At 41.9% G+C, this 16,141-nt stretch overlaps 1 protein-coding gene across 1 annotated transcript in view; it reads right to left on the bottom strand.

Annotated features, from left to right (window-relative positions):
• FBXO28 (F-box protein 28) overlaps window positions 1-13,510 on the bottom strand; it is a 47,738-nt gene extending 34,228 nt beyond the window's left edge. Inside the window, exon 1 of the mRNA XM_055233815.2 lies at window positions 13,035-13,510. Within this exon, the coding sequence (XP_055089790.1) occupies window positions 13,035-13,301 (267 nt within the window). The 5' untranslated portion in view covers window positions 13,302-13,510. The remainder of the gene's footprint in view (window positions 1-13,034) is intronic.
• Window positions 13,511-16,141: the final 2,631 nt, after the last annotated feature.

The following is a 16,141-nucleotide window of genomic DNA, read 5'->3' as shown; positions in this document are numbered from 1 at the left end:
AGGGGGTGTCTGTGTGTGTGAAATGAGGGCAACAGGGCTAACTTCTCAACTTATTAGGAAGTTAACAGATAATATCAAATAGAAGAAAATCAGCCAAAAGACTTGAAAGTGGTGCCTCTGGAGAATAAAAACTGGGGACTATAAAAACTATGTTTTGTTATTAAAACTATTTGATATTTTATTTTACTTATTTATTTATTTTTAGAGGGAGTCTCGCTCTGTTGCCCAGGCTGGGGTGCAGTGGCGTGATCTCGGCTCACTGCCACCTCCATCTCCTGGGTTCAAGCGATTCTCCTGCCTCAGCCTCCCAAGCAGCTGGGATTACAGACACCTGCCACCACACCTGGCTAATTTTTCATATTTTTAGTAGAGACGGGGCTTCACTATGTTGGTTAGGCTGGTCTTGAACTCCTGACCTCAAGTGATCTCCTGCCTTGGTCTCCCAAAGTGCTAGGTTCACAGGCGTTGAGCACTGCACCCGGCCTATTTGATACGTTAAATCATCAGATGAGTAGACAGTGGACTTAAAAATAAACTGAGGTACCCTCTAACATAACCTTGTAGAAAAACACTTCTTGTCTCTGTAGACTCTACAACCTTGTTGATAATTTCTGAGAAGAAATAATTTTTAGCAGAAATATATATTTACAAAGACAAAAATTAAGGTCAATTACTGTTGTAACAATTTTCAAGGTTCAGTCAAAATTATTTTACTAGTTTTGCCGCACTGAATCTAGCTAACTTCTAGGGTTTAGATATCTTTCAATAATCTATAAACTCAAATGAATATGAGTGCTGACTAGTGTAAGTATTTAAGTACTGGCTGGATGTTGAGAATAAGAATAAATAACCAGACAGGCCCAATTAAGGAAGATTTCACATGATAAAAGATTTGAATTAGGCTTTGAAGGAGGAGAGGGCAAAGACTGCTAAGTTAGATGTAATGGTGTATGCAAAGGCACAAAGTCTGGAATGAACAAACCATTAGCAAGCAAACTACTTCCGAAGACAGATGAGATGTGTGGGCCAAGCTAAGAGGAATAAAATTTCCCATGTTTTGAGTTGAAAAATCAGATAAATAACTTTAAAAAGAGAATGAATGGCCGGGAGCAGTGGCTCATGCCTGTAATCCCAGCACTTTGGGAGGCTGAGGTGGGCAGATCACTTGAGGTCAGGAGTTCGAGACCAGCCTGGCCAACATGGTGAACCCCCAAATAAAAATTAGCTGGGTGTGGTGGCAGGCGCCTGTAATTCCAGCTACTTGGGAGCCTGAGGCAGGAGAATCGCTTGAACCCGGAAGGTGGAGGCTGCAGTGGGCCGAGACTGCACCAATACTAGGCAATATTGTAAGGAAAGAACAGTATTTAATGTGGTAGCTTTCCCGTATGTTCAAATGTTCAAGAAGCACTGACTAACCAATAGCACAAAAACACAAGAGATCATACATCTTTTGGCTGGGCGCATCAGCTGAGGTCAGGAGTTCGAGACCACCTGGTCAACAGGGTGAAACCCCATCTCTATTAAAAACACAAAAATTTGCCAGGCATGGTAGCAGGTGCCTGTAATCCCAGCTACTTGGAAGGCTGAGGCAGGAGGGTCGCTTGAACCTGAGAGGTGAAGGTTGCAGTGAGCCAAGATCGCACCACTGCACTCCAGCCTGGGTGACAGAGCGAGACTCCATCTCAAAAACAAAACAAAACAACAAAAGAGATCATACAACTTTTGTTTAGGATTCAGAAAGAAGTCACATCTGGAAAAAAGAAATATACTAAACTTCCCCAGGACAAGCAATTTAATGATAGCTGCTGATAATGTATGCTAACTTGTAACTCACATTATCTCATTTAAAGTGTAGCTCTAAATTTAGGAGTATTTTAATACTTTCCCAAAGCTAAGGGGAAGAAATTTTATTTCCCCAGTGACTACAACCAAACAAAAATCCTAGCAATTTGGCAATTTACCCAAGACAGTAAAATAAAATCCTGAAGCCTAATATATGGAGCGTAAAGGTGATGACTATGTCAAAAACTATCAGGGCACTGAAAGATTAGGAAAAGAATATACTATAAAAACAAAAGGGAATGAATAGAATAAATCACTGAAGAATAAAGATAGAGCTTGGGCTCCTGTTACTGTTCTACTGTAAGAGAATAAATGTAGTTTTCTTAGTTGTGGTCAGTAATGAAAAATTTTCTTTGTTTGTTTTTAGATTTGCGCTACCATGGTACTTCTTAATAATGCAAGACACATAGGCTATACATTTGTGAAACGTGATTTTCTTGTTTAATCTTTAATATCAAGTTTTTTTTGTCTGAGATGGAGTTTTGCTCTCGTTGCCCAGGCTGGAATGCAGCGGTGCAATCTCCACTCACTGCAACCTTCACCTCCCGGGTTCAAGTGATTCTCCTGCCTCAGTCTCCCAAGTAGTTGGCATTATAGGCACCTGCCACCACGCCCGGCTAATTTTTTGTGTTTTTAGTAGAGACAGGGTTTCACCATGTTGATCAGGCTGGTCTCGAACTCTTGACCTCAGGTGATCCACTCGCCTCAGCCTCCCAAAGTGCTGGGATTACAGGCATGGGCCATCATGCCCGGCCTCAAGTCTTAACTGATTCTTTTAAAAAAATTTTTATTTATTTAAGTCTTAACTGATTCTAAGATGCACATTTTAAAACATTTGACAGTGGAATAGACCTACGATATATAATGTCTTAGAATTATAATTGGCAGCATTTTTTTCTTAGATGCCTTGAAATATGGTATGCTCGACTCCTTCGATTTTAAGATGCTGTAGAGACTTTGAGACATGTTACCAACTTAATAAAAACTTTTCTGGGAAAAAAAAGGCACCACCATGATAATATACATACAAATTGATCAAGATGCACTGATTTCAAAAATGTTAAATATGAGACTCTTGTATCTTAGAATCAAGGAAATATTGTAATGGAACCCAATTTTTTTTTTTTTTTTTTTTTTGAGACAGGGTCTCCCTCTGTTGCCCAGGCTGGAGTGCAGTGGCATGATCATGGCTCACTGAGGCTTCCACCTCCCTGGGGCTCAGGCAATCCTCCCACCTCAGCCTCCTGGGCTCAAGTGATCCACCTACCTCGGTCTCCCAAAGTGTTAGGATTACAGGCATGAACCACTGCGCCTAGCTGGAACCCAGTTTTAAAATGTATTCATCATTGTGTAAGATAAACAGAGAACCAAAATAAATAAATAAATAGATAAAATGTATTAATTTGGTACTCTACAGTTCTTAAATGATCACAAGCTGATTAGGCTGCTTGTTAAGACTCCAGAACTGAAAGGAACTTAAAGACATCAGAACCTATCCTTTTTTTTTAAAGTGAGAAAGCTGAGGCCTTAAGAAATTATGTGATTTGTCCAAGGTCATCCAGCTATTCAGCAGCAAAAGGGAAACTGAGAATCCAGGTCTTCTAATTTGTGCCATTTTAAACTTGGTGACCCACAGCTATATAAACTGAAATAATTATCCTATTTATTTCAAATTGATTAGAGTCCCAACTGATACTCTGCTGTTATAGAACTGCTGGCACTACTCTAAAAGCTAGGACTTCTTGAGGTAATAAGGGATTTTTAAGGACATTAATAGGCATTCTCACCACACTGCTAAAGGTTAGACAGATGGAGCTAGACCAAGACCTTCCCATAATCCTTCCAAAGTTCAAAATCCTGAAGTCAATCACAAGGAAAAAATTAGACAAATGTGAATTACAGAACCATTACAAGCCATCTGGCCTAGTCTTCAAAAAGTCAGTGGCATTCATTGTGTGTGTGTGTGGGTGGGGGGCTGTAAAAAAAAAAAGTCAATGGCATGAAAGAATGAAAAAAGTGGGGACAATGTTCTAGATTAGAGACCAATCCTTAATTAGACTGAAGAAACCCACCTCAAAGAGCTATAAAGAACATTTTGGGGACAACTGAGAAATCTGAATAAAAACTGTAATGTTAAATATCCTGGAAATGAGGATATTGTGATCACATTAAAAAAAGTACTCGGGGCAAAATATCAGTATTTTCATCTTTCAAATGGTTTGGTAAAATAAGTATGTTCATGGGACAGATGCACACATACACACATTCAGGAGAGAGAAAATGAGCACAAAAGTGAAACAGATGGGCCGGGCGCGGTGGCTCACGCTTGTAATCCCAGCACTTTGGGAGGCCGAGGCGGGCGGATCACGAGGTCAGGGGATCGAGACCGCGTGGTGGCGGGCGCCTATAGTCCCAGCTACTCAGAGAGGCTGAGGCAGGAGAATGGCGTGAACCCGGGAGGCGAAGCTTGCAGTGAGCCGAGGTTGCGCCACTGCACTCCAGCCTGGGCGACAGAGCGAGACTCCGTCTCAAAAAAAAAAAAAAAAAAAAAAAAGTGAAACAGATAAAGCAAATGTGGCAAAAAGTTAATGATGGACAAAAAAAATCATTTAAAAAATGAATAATGAACGAATCACAACCATTCTGGCTCTTCTCTTGTCCTGTTTGTGTTTTCGGTGAACTCATCTTAATTTCCCTCACCTAAATATGGATACAACTTGCCACCTCTTCCAAAAGAATAATCTTTAAAAAAAATTCTATTTGGGGCCAGGTACAGTGGCTCACGCCTGTAATTCCAGCACTTTGGGAGGCCAAGGCTGGTGGATCACGAGGTCAGGAGTTCAAGACCAGCCTGGCCAAGATGGTGAAACCCTGTCTCTACCAAAAATACAAAAATTAGCCAGGCGTGGTGGTGCAGGCCTGTAATCCCAGCTACTCGGGAGGCTGGAGCAGGAGAATCGCTTGAACCCAGGAGGCAGAGGTTGCAATGGGCCGAGATCATGCCACTGCACTCCAGCCTGGGTGATAGAGCGAGCGAGACTCAGTCTAAAAAAAAAAAAAAAAATTCTATTTGGAGCTGAGGCAGGAGAATCACTTGAACCTGGGAGGTGGAGGTTGCAGTGAGCAAAGATCGCACCACTGCACTCCAGCCTTGAGACTCTGTCTCAAAAGAAAAAAAAAAAGGTCTATTTGCCCAAGTGTGGTGGCTCACGTCTGCAATCCCAACACCTAGAGAGACCAAGGCAGGAGGACTGCTTCAGGCCAAGAGTTTGAGGCTGCAGTGAGCTGTGATCTCACCACTGCACTCCAGCATGGGTGACAGAGCAACTCTCTTCTACGGACTGCCTAAGATCACATCACTTGTATTACTATATTGTGTGTGTTGTGTATATACTACACATATATATGTATATGAAATTCTCAATTATCTGCTGGTAGAATTACAACAAATTTTAGATTCTCTGGGTATATACCCTAGATACTCACTTAGAAAGAGAATATAAATTCATTTTAATCTCAGTAAAACAATTAGGAAGAAGAATTTCTTCTTAGGATTCCTATAATGCATTCTAACCACCACATAAAAAAGCCTTTTGGATTGTTCTCAGTTTCTGATTATCTGTACCATTATTTTTCTCATTAATAAATCAATTAAATGTTGACTAAAACAAAGGAACCCTGATGCACTATTGTAAATGGCTATCTTGTTAATTACATACTGGCTTCAGATCAGTGTTATCAATCAATTTTAATAACTCCTAAGAGTTTTCTTTAGTCACTCATTTTCATAAAATGGTCTTGTAAAATGTTAAAGACATTCTAGGGTGAATGAAAAATGTAAAAAAAAAAAGTTCTAATCTCCTCTCTTGGAAGTAAATATTAAGCAACTGATTTTGTAACACTATTATAGTTTATACAGAAAACATTTATCTTACAATGACATATATTTTCTTTTCTTTCTTTTTTTTTTTTTTTGAGATAGAGTTTCGCTCTTGTTGCCCAGGCTGGCATGCAATGGCATGATCTCGGCTCACTGCAAACTTTGGCTCCCAGTCCGAGTGATTCTCCTGCCTCAGTCTCCTGAGTAGCTGGGATTACAGGTGCCCGCCACCATGCCCAGCTAATTTTTGCATTTTCAGTATAGACGGGGTTTCACCATGTTGGTAAGGCTGGTCTCGAACTCCTGACCTCAGGTAATTCACCTGTATCAGCCTCCCAAAGTGCTGGGATTACAGGCGTGAGCCATCACGCCCAGCCCTACAATGACATATATTTTCTATTGTTTATTCAGAGCAGTGAAATGGTTTTTAAGAGCTACTTCATTTATTCAGTAATTACTGAGTACTTATATTGCATCACAGACTAAGGCAATTGGAAAACAGGCTCTTCCAAAGATAATTCCAATGTAGTAAGTGCAATAATGATGCAATGGAAACAGAAATACTACCTACATAAAGTTCAGAGAAGAATTATAGAATGACGTATATGCCAAAGGTACAAATATTTTCTAGGAGAGGGAAAACAGGAAAAAGCATGTGCTTGGAGAGGCCCAAAGTATTTGGGAAACTGAAGAGCTTGATGTTTGTTTCAATCAATCTTAAGTACAAGATGCTAGAAGTAGGTGTTTAAGGGAAACCTCTATTAAAGGTTATCTTTTGCTCCCAGTCTCAAAAATTATGAAATTGGATTTATATGCACAGGTCATCCTTTTAACATAGTATCTTCTTCAATATTGTAAGAATTCATACTATTCAGTTTATCAAGGTATGCAGATATATCTGGTGTCTTTTAAGAAATGATGATGATAAGAGATGGAAGTTGTTTTGTTTTTTAAAATGCCCTTATTTGCTCTACCCACCAAAAGATGTCAACCCTGGAGGTTCTCAAAAACAGTTTCTTAAATCTGACTGGTCTGTGAAATAAAAAAGCTGGGGAGATAGGAGGATGGTTGACCATTAATCTAGAACATTAACAATTTCACATATCCAAATTCAAGTTTATCTGAATCCCTCTAAGTCAGTCTTCTCCAATCACTTCATTACTTTACACATCGTTTTTTTTCTGCTGGGAATGCTCTTCTACCTTTATTAACTGGATAAAAACTTATTATCTTGAGGAGGTCTTTCCTGATTAAGTCCTAAGTAACCTCAACACTTATATTTACCATCTTTGCATTTGTTATCCTGGTGCTGTATAAGTGTGCTCAAGGAAGGTATGTATATTTTCTCTTGATGACGATACAGTGGACAGAGTTACTGACTGAACCTCTTTACTTTGTGAGAACAGGAAGAATGAACTGCCCCCAAGAGATCATAATTTCTTACCTGTATTTACGCACTTATTACTAAAATCAACAGCCTGAAGAGACAGTGGGAGAAAAATACATGAAAAAATCAGCGGGGCCAGGAACGGTGGCTCACGCCTGTAATCCTAGCACTTTGGGAGGCTGAAGCAGGCGGATCATGAGGTCAGGAGATCAAGACCATCCTGGCTAACACGGTGAAACCCCGTCTCTACTAAAAATATAAAAAGAAATTAGCCGGGCGTGGTGGCAGGCGCCTGTAGTCCCAGCTACTTGGGAGGCTCAGGCAGGAAAATAGCATGAACCTGGGAGGCGGAGCTTGCAGTGAGCCGAGATCGCGCCACTGCACTCCAGCCTGGGCGACAGAGGGAGATTCCGTCAAAAAAAAAAAAAAAAAAAAAAAAAAGAAAAGAAAAAATCGGCAACAGAGTGTATTCTCTGGAATGGAGCGATACAGAGCAGTGGTCCTCAAAGTGTGGTCTGGGCAGTGGGAGATCCCCAGGGTCCCGGAGACCCTTTCAGGAGGTTTGCAAGGCCAAACTACTCTCAGAGTACCAAGAAGTTATTTGCCTTTTTCACTCATTCTCTCACGAGTATGCAGTGGAATTGTCCAGAAGCAATATGACATGTGCTGACATTATTGTTCTGACAGCTAATGGAATATGTGTATTCTTGTGTTTTCCAGAATTTTCCAAGGTAAGTTCTATGGGTCTTCAATAACTTTTAAAAGTGTAAAGGTGTCTTCAGATCAAAAAAACTGAGAACTCTTGTGCAGAGTGAGAGATACAAGGAAGACAGCTTGCCTATTTAAAAACAAAAACAAAAAAAGAAGTAATGGTTCTTCATTTTCCTTCATATTTCCTACCAACCAACCCACTCTATAACTAAAATTTTCTAACATAGTTGAAGAAAAGATGTGAAAAGAACTATAAATAGGTAATAGATTTAATTAGCTAAAGTGCTCTAGAGAAATATCTTGAGACAAAAGCACGTATTTATGTATTTTGTTGCTGACTGGAAAATTTCATTCCAGAAAATAAGCAAGAATTCTCAACTTAACCTTTAGTTAAATTCATGTTCTGAACCACTAACATGATTCCAATTAAAATGATAAGAGCTCCAGTTGAATCACAGAGGAAAAAAAACTGATAGTATCTCTCTAAAACATCTTTTAAAAGCCTCCTGTAGGGCAGGTAAAATTATATAATGCTCGGCCGGGCGCGGTGGCTCACGCTTGTAATCCCAGCACTTTGGGAGGCCGAGGCGGGCGGATCACAAGGTCAGGAGATCGAGACCACGGTGAAACCCCGTCTCTACTAAAAAATACAAAAAATTAGCCGGGCGTGGTGGCGGGCGCCTGTAGTCCCAGCTACTCGGAGAGGCTGAGGCAGGAGAATGGCGTGAACCCGGGACGCGGAGCTTGCAGTGAGCCGAGATTGCGCCACTGCACTCCAGCCTGGGCGAAAGAGCAAGACTCCGTCTCACAAAAAAAAAAAAAAAAAAAAAAAAAAATTATATAATGCTGTGTTTGAAACAGGATAAATTTTTTTCCCTTTTTATATTGTACTTTAAATAAATAGAAAAAAAATTTTTTTCCCTTTTTATACTGTGCGGTGGCTCACGTCTGTAATCCCAGCACTTTGGAAGGCTGAGGTGGGCGGACCACTTGAGCCTAGGCGTTTAAACTTAAGACCAGCCTGGGCAACATGGAGAAACCTCATCTCCACAAAAAATACAGGAAATCAAGGCCTCAGTGAGCTGTGATCACGCCGCTGCATTCCAGCCTGGGCGTCAGAGGGAGACCCTGTCTCAAAAATTGAAAATAAATAAATAAATAAATAATTAAAAAAGCTCCCTATACTTGTTTTTCAGTAGGTAAGAATATAATGCTCATAAGCCAGTTACATAGGTCCAAAGTTAGCTCTGATCTGCTCCCGAAGGTAGGATCTCACTTCTTTTTTTTTTTTTTGACATGGAATCTTGCTCTGTCACCTAGTCTGGAGTGCAGTGGCACAATCTCAGCTCTCTGCAGCCTCCGCCTCCCGGGTTCAAGTAATTCTCCTGCCTCAGTCTCCCAAGTAGCTGGGATTACAGGCGCGTGCCACCACGCCTGGCTAATTTTTTATATTTTTGGTAGAGATGGGGTTTTACCATGTTGGCCAGGCTGGTATCGAACTCCTGACCTCAAGTGATCCGCCCACCTTGGCCTCTCAAAGTGCTGGGATTACAGGCGTGAGCCACCGCACTCGGCCAGGATCTCACTTCTTAACCTTTGTCACTTGTTTCAAAGTCTCTCACCCACCTGCCAAGGGGGCCTAGATGACATACTAATGCTGCATCAGCACAAATTTGTCTGTTTTACTGGAAAAACAACTCAAAGTACATGTTTTGTCATTTCAAAGGTTGTGTTCAGCCAAATAATTTTACATTGGAGGAGTTAAATATTTAAGGAGTAATTTCTATGAAACCACCAGACTCAGGATACATCTTTTGATCAATAGTCAATGGCCAAAAAATAAAATAAAATAAAATAAATAAATCCAGGCCTAGGTGGGTGGATTGCCTGAGCTCAGGAGTTCGAGACCAGCCTGGGCAATATGGTGAAACCCTGTCTCTACTAAAATATGAAAAATTAGCTGGGCATGGTGGCATGTGCCTGTAGTTCCAGCTACTTGGGAAGCTGAGACAGGAGAATTACTTCAACCCCGGGTGGTGGAGGCTGCAGTGAGCCAAGATGGCGCCACTGCACTCCAGCCTGGGTGACACAGTGAGACTCTGTCTCCAAAAAAAAAAAAAAAATCCAATTTATTTTTATTTTTATTTTTGAGACGGCGATATCGGCTCATGTTGTGCAACCCCCGCCTCCCGGGTTCAAGCAATTCTCCCACCTCAGTCTCCCGAGTAGCTGGGATTACAGGCACCCACCATTATGCCTGGCTAATTTTTGTATTTTTATAAAGATGGGGTTTCACCATAATGGCCAGCTGGTCTTGAACTCCTGACCTCAGGTGATCCGCCCACCTCGGCCTCCCAAAGTGGCAGCATTACAGGTGTGAGCCACCGCGCCCAGCCAAAAATCCAATTTAATAAGGCATTCACACAGTCCCTTGGAAATCAGTTATTCATGGTAAGAGGAAGCAAAGACTATTATCAACTAAACAGTACAAATAACTGAAAAAATTTTTTTTTTTTTTTTTTTGAGACGGAGTCTTTCTCTGTCCCCCAGGCTGGAGTGCAGTGGCGTGATCTCGGCTCACTGCAAGCTCCGCCTCCCGGGTTCACGCCATTCTCCTGCCTCAGCCTCCCGAGTAGCTGGGACTACAGGCGCCCGCCAACACGCCCGGGTAATTTTTTGTATTTTTTTTTAGTAGAGACGGGGTTTCACCGTGTTAGCCAGGATGGTCTCGATCTCCTGACCTTGTGATCCGCCCGCCTCGGCCTCCCAAAGTGCTGGGATTACAGGCTTGAGCCACCGCGCCCGGCCAACTGAAAAATGTTATTGTAGCAATTTCAACCTAGAGCAAATCTTTTAAAGAAAATGCAGAGTAATAAGTACATGGATTGTGTACCTATTGTCTACATTAGGTGCTAAGCATAGTTGTAACTGAGGTCCCAATAAGACAAGCAAACTGAGAAGGAAGAAAAAAAGTCCCTGAACAATACATAAACTAGCTCACCAGCTACCTAACAGCTGACATTTAGCTTTATGAAAACTAATTCTGTTCTTAATATTACCCCTTCAAAGCATATCCAGCCTTAATTCCACTCACAAATATACCTACAATGAAGAGAACTATGTAACTTATATGTCAGATAGCAGCATATACTAAAGTCCCTTGATTTTTTGCAAACAATTCTTTAGGTATAAATGGCTACTTACGAAGGCATGTACAGCACACCTAGGCACTGTCTCTTGACTGCCAATTTCAGAAAAGATCATAATTAAATTAATGCTGACACCTAGTGGCAAGAAGGAACATCTTTCTTTTATAACGTTACCTGAATTGTACCTTCCAAGCAAAGACACTTCCACCTCCCCACAAAAGATTATCCATTTAATCTATTCAAGAATTATCCATTAGCCTTAAGTAAAGAAAAACAGTTCCCCATTACTCAAAAATCATATTTGCAGATGTAAAACGGGGCAGAATCTTTTCCTGGGGGTGGGCAGTTGTACTGAAGGGACTCCTTATGAAAAATCTGAGTGTGAAATTATAAATTTATAACCTTAAAAGGCCAGAAAACTGCTTAAAAATTAAGAATGCAGCTGAGTATCTCACCTGACAGAGATGTCATTTATTCGTAAATTGTTGGATGTGTTTTAACTCTAGTTAGGACAGGCTGGTTCCCCCCCCAACTTTACATTTTTTTAAAATAGTAAAATGATAAACAAACAAATAAAACTCAGTTTTTCTCAACACTTACAAAACAGAACTGTGAATATTCCAAGATTTACAAAGCCATTGTCTGGCTGAATGGTTCAATTCAATCAAATGTTATATGCTCAATTTTCCAAACACCATGAATGTACAGTGCGAATTTTGATTAAACGCCATCGATTGTAAAAATCTGAAGGAATATTTAAGATTCTACATGAAATTCTAGGATGAAAATGTTTTGGAAATCCAGAGGCAATCAATTGTGAAATATCTATTTTCAGTTGAAGAAATTTTCCATCCTGCAGACTGGCATGGTTGAACTGCTGTGTTGACTAGAAAAAAAATTGGCCATCAGTTTGAATTAATATTTATAAGCTCTCTTTTAAAAATAAGTTATGATTTCCTTTAAAAATGCAATTATAATCCACTTGAAACTGGAGGTGTATGCCTACAATATAGCATATTGAGTAATAAGAAGATGTTATACACAGCACATTCAGAAATATGTCTTTGTCCTCTTAAAAACAATCCCCAGCACAGATTTAGCTTCTCCATTGAATCGGCTTGCAATCACTTCAAAATGTCCACCTCCTTCAATTTCTTTACCACTTAAAGATAATTTCATTGAAAGGCAGCAAAATATCTAACTGAACTAACAATCACCACATCTTCAAACCTCTGGAGTGAAGTAAAAGCCCAATGGCAAATTCATTATTCTTAAAAATCATGGACTGACCTATTGTGATTTTAAGGTATAAAGAAACCTCTCCTAAAGCAGGTGGGTGGGCGTAAATCACTAGTTAAAAATAAATTGCAAAAGAGAAAAAACCCGTCAAGGGATAAGTTGCTTCTCTACGGTGGGAAGCGTTAGGATGAGGCAAAGCAGGAATGGTCATTTCCCAAGGCTCTACTTTAGTGGTCAACTAGGGCGCTGGGGCTAAGGCTAAGTAAACACGTTCGAATTCTTCGGAACCTCTACCCGGTTTGGGGTCACTGAGCCACCTTATTCTACTCAATCTTCTCGAATAAGAAAACTTGGGCGGTTGGGTGGGGAACAATACGTTATTCTTGCAAGATAAACCAAACCTGGCTGGGATCATCTGCCTACTTCTGAGTTTTCTCCCCAAACCCAGGTCGGGGGCTGGAAGCGGCATACAAAAGGCAGGCGACATGACCTCTCCGGGTCTACTCTCAGGCCAGGCGGAAGGTGGAAAGACCAGCTCCGCTACCCCTCCCATAGAGGGCCCGCTTCCGGGCGGGGGGCAAGGAGCCCCCAAGGCGAAGTTCTCTCAGGAAGTAACCCCAGCTCCGCAGCTAGGACGCAATCGGGAACCAGCCCACTCCTGCTGACTGACGCCAAGGAGAGTTCGGGACGGGAGCGGCGCCCTCCCGGATCTGTAGCCGGCTGGGGCTCGCGGGGGGCTCCCTTCCCGGGGAACGCGCTCCCTTCTCCTCCCCTCCCAGACCTCGGCCGCGGGGAGAGGGAGGCAGGAGTTCTGCGGGGGCCTCACCAGGCGGAGCTGGCTAATTTCGTCGTAGGACATAAAGCTGAGGATGTTCTCGATGGCTACGATGGGCAGCGCCACAAGCGTGTTGTTTTGAGGCAGCTGGTCCGGAGCCAGCGCCGGAGCTGGGAGCGCCTGGGACCCCGGCTGCGGGTGCTGTGGCGGGGGCGGTGGGGGTTGTCGCTGGGTAGAGCCAGAGGCCAAAGAGGAGCCGCCGTCGCCTTGGCCGCCGCCTCCTTCCTCTGCCATCCGCTCCTCCGCCGCCGCCGCCATCTTGGGGGTTTGATTCCTTACCCCCCACAGCAAGGGGAACAGGGACACTTCCGGTGCGTCACTTCCTCCTCCTGCAGCCGCCGGGGAAGGGGTACCTGGAGGAGTGGGGAGGAGCCTGTGGGATAGAGACTCACAGGGTACCTTTCAAGTGGAAGTCAGGGAACATCATGTAAACCTCAAGAAAGGTAGTCATCCTAGACCCTTTTGTCTAAGATTAGTAACTACTTGAGAGCAAGGAAACCCTTTTTATTAAAATGAACTTTACTGTGCAGTTTTCTTAAAGGGCTTCCTGACAAAGGATGATAAAGATGTTGCCTAGTAAGTGTAGATGGAAATAATGTAGTTACACTAGCACCATTTTTCAGGAATCATAGAAATGTTTGATTTAGGCAAATAAAAAGGTATGAAATATCAATAAGAACTACAACATGAATGAACCGTGAGAACATATTAAGTGAAAGAAGTTAGACATAAAGGATCACATATTGTGATTGCATTTATATAGGACGTCTTAAATAGGCAAATCCATAGAGATAAAAAGTAGATTAGTGGTCGCCAGAGGCTGGGGGAAATGGGGAAATGACTGCTAATGGGTGAAGGGTTTCATTTTCAGGGTGATAAAAATGCTCTGGAATTAGTGGTAATGGTTACACAACCATATGAATATACAAAAACCACTGAATTACTATATACTTTAATGAATTTTATCATATATGAATTATATTCTAATAACTTAGGCAAGAATCATCAAAAGGTACTAAAACTAGGAGGTAAACGTGATGAGGAACATGATATTTACGTAGTCTCAGAATAACTCCCCATAAATTATATATTATTTACAAAGATGAAAAGAAATAGTTTACAAGGCCAGGCGTGTTGACTCACGCCTGTAATCCAGCACTTTGGAAGGCTGAAGCCGGAGAATCACTTTAGCTCAGGAGTTGGAGACCAGCCTGGGCAACGTGGAGAAATCCCATTTCTACAAAAAATACAAAAAAATTAGCCAAATGTGGTGGCTAGGTCCTGTGGTCATAGCTACTTGTGAGGCTGGGATGGGAGGATTGCTTGAGCCACAGGATTTCGAGGCTGCAGTGAACCGTCAGCCTGCCACTGCACTCCAGCCTGGGCAACAGAGCGAGACTCTGTCTCAAAAAAAAAAAAAAAAAAAGTTTACAATAGAGAAATTTGGTGGACACCATCATAACCAAATGATCAAGACTAACATCACAATTATAGGAGGAGCCAATATCATATGCCTATTAATATAATATCCTGAAAAGGACACAGCATAATGTAGTATTCATGCAAAAAAAGCACATGAGTTGCGTTTGAGGTAGACATCGCTAGATGACTGGCCCATAAATTATTCAAAAGTATTAACGTTACAAAAGACAAAGACTAAGGGTTTGTGGCAGATTAAAGGAGACTAAAGAGACATGGCAACTAAATCTATGGGTGATCCTGGATGGGATCTTGGATTAAGGAAGAAATAACTATGAAGAACGTTATTGTGACAACTGGCAAAATTTTAAAATGGACAGTATATTAGATGATATTGTAATCATATTAAATTTTTCGATTTGGATAATTGTATTATGGTCATATAAGACAATGTCTTTGTCTTTAGGAAATACTCGTTGAAGGATAAGCATGCTTTTATTATTTTCCTTTATTTATTTATTTTTTGAGATGGAGTCTTGCTCTGTCACCCAGGCTAGAGTGCAGTGGTGCAATGTCAGCTGGTTCAAGCGATTCTCCTGCTTCAGCCTCCCAAGTAGCTGGGATTACAGGCGCCCACCACCACGTCCGGCTAATTTTTGTATTTTTAGTAGAGACAGGGTTTCACCATCTTGGCCAGGCTGGTCTCGAACTCCTGACCTCGTGATCCACCCACTTGGCCTCCCAAAGTGCTGGGATTACAGGCAACCACGGCGCCTGGCCGCATGCTTTGTATTATTGCACTTTGCTTTCTTGTGCTTCTCAGATACTGCGTTTTTAAAAATGAATTGAAGGTTTGTGGCAACCCTTGAGCAAGTCTCTTGGTACCATTTTTCCAACAGCATGTGTTCACCTTGTTTCTTTCTGTCACGTTTTGATAATTCCTTTGATATTTCAAACTTTTTTATTATTGTTATATCTGTTATGGTGAGCTGTGATCAGTAATTTTTTTTGTTTATTGAGACAGCGTCTTGCTCTGTCGCCCAGACTGGAGTGCAATGACAGGATGATGGCTCACTGCAGCCTCCACCGCCTGGGTTCAAGCAATCCCCCACCCTTGGCCTCCTGAGTAGCTGGGACTACAGGTGTGTGCCACCACACCTGGCTAATTTTTGTATTTTTTTTGTAGAAACAGGGTTTTGCCACGTTACCCAGGCTGGTCTTGAACTCCTGTGCTCAAGCAGTCTGCCTGCTTTGGCCTACCAAAGTGTTGAGATTACGAGAGTGAGCCACCATGCCTGGCAGATCAGTAATCTTTATGTTACTATTGTAATTGTTTGGAGGTGCCATCAATCATACCCATATAAGATGGCAAATTTAATCAATACATGTAGGTGTTCTGACTGGCTGTTTCCTCATCTCTCTTCCTCTCCTGCAGCTATGGTGGAAATAGCAAGAGAACTGGAATTAGAAGTGGTGCCTGAAGATGTAACTAAATTGTTGCTGCAATCTCATGATAAAACTTGAATGGAGGCCGGGTGCGGTGGCTCACACCTGTAATCCCAGCACTTTGGGAGCCCAAGGTGGGTGGATCACCTGAGGTCAGGAGTTCGAGACCAGCCTGGCCAATGTGGCAAAATCCCATCTCTACTAAAAGTACAAAAATTAGCCAGGCGTGGTGG

Source organism: Symphalangus syndactylus, chromosome 19, assembly GCF_028878055.3.
Source record: "Symphalangus syndactylus isolate Jambi chromosome 19, NHGRI_mSymSyn1-v2.1_pri, whole genome shotgun sequence".
Taxonomy (NCBI): Eukaryota; Metazoa; Chordata; class Mammalia; order Primates; family Hylobatidae; genus Symphalangus; species Symphalangus syndactylus.
The sequence above is the reverse complement of the archived record's forward strand: the minus strand, read 5'-3'. Positions and strand labels throughout refer to the sequence as shown.